Consider the following 861-nt stretch of genomic DNA (forward strand, 5'->3'; position numbering starts at 1 on the left):
TCTCAAGGACAGGCAGGCAGGTCAAGAAAACCAAGCCCAGCCCAGCAGGGAGGACCCCTTTCCTCCTGGCTGGCCAGACCCCTGCCCCTCGAGCACCTCCCACTCCCTATGCCGGCTGAAGGAAGGGCACCCCGGCCAGAGACACAGTCTACTCCTGGGACCTCGGAGCGCACCGCCCTCTGGCTCAGACTCCTCTTCCCCCACCTTGGGGCACTGGTACCTCTTTGGACTTGGTGAAGAAGGCTCGTTTAACTTCTTCAGTGCTGGCGTCAGGATGCACCCCCAGCAGTTCGTAATAATTACTGTGTCTGTGGAGAGAGTCCCAGACCTGCAGAGGCTGAGGGGACCCAGGGGGTACCCCTGGGCCGCCCCTCCCAGCCTCCCTGGGCCACCAGGAGTGGAGAGGGCCGAGGCAGGTCCCAAGACAGAGCTGGCTCCAGCTCTTCCTCCCAGTTGGAGTGTTTCAGGCAGTCGGGATCTCTCAAAACGGAGTCCTCGGACCCCCTGCATCAGAAACACCCGAAACACTTGCTAGAGGACAGATTCCTGAGCCACGCCCACCTTATTTCTCCAGTTCGCTGGCCCCAGCCCCGAGCCCAGAAACCTGCCCTCTTGCGCCCGGCCCTCCCCCCACGGCGGGTTGTGCACGGTGACGCTCGACCACCCCCGAGCTGCGGGGGCGGGGTTCGGCCTGGGCTCGGAGTCCGCATCGCCGTGCGACCCTGCGGTCGTCGCCTCCGTCCGACGCCGGGGCCCGAGGGGCGGCGAGGACCAAGGCGAGGGTGGCCTGAGCGAGGCATCCGGCCCAGACAGAGCTCGCAGCTCCCTCGGCCGCGGGGCGGCCCTCGGCGGGCAGCCGCC

The 861-nt window shown here is 66.8% G+C and overlaps 1 protein-coding gene across 1 annotated transcript in view; it reads right to left on the bottom strand.

The window, feature by feature from the left end:
• The window catches only part of VEGFB (vascular endothelial growth factor B), a 6,237-nt gene extending 5,527 nt beyond the window's left edge, over positions 1-710 (bottom strand). The window contains exons 1-2 of the mRNA XM_021708235.1: positions 649-710; positions 221-383 (exon numbers count right to left, since the gene is read on the bottom strand). Of these exons, the coding sequence (XP_021563910.1) occupies positions 221-383; positions 649-710 (225 nt within the window). The remainder of the gene's footprint in view (positions 1-220; positions 384-648) is intronic.
• Between the last annotated feature and the right edge of the window lie 151 nt (positions 711-861).

This window comes from Carlito syrichta, unplaced genomic scaffold (assembly GCF_000164805.1).
Source record: "Carlito syrichta isolate Samal-C Ts95f unplaced genomic scaffold, Tarsius_syrichta-2.0.1 Scaffold135595, whole genome shotgun sequence".
NCBI lineage: Eukaryota > Metazoa > Chordata > Mammalia > Primates > Tarsiidae > Carlito > Carlito syrichta.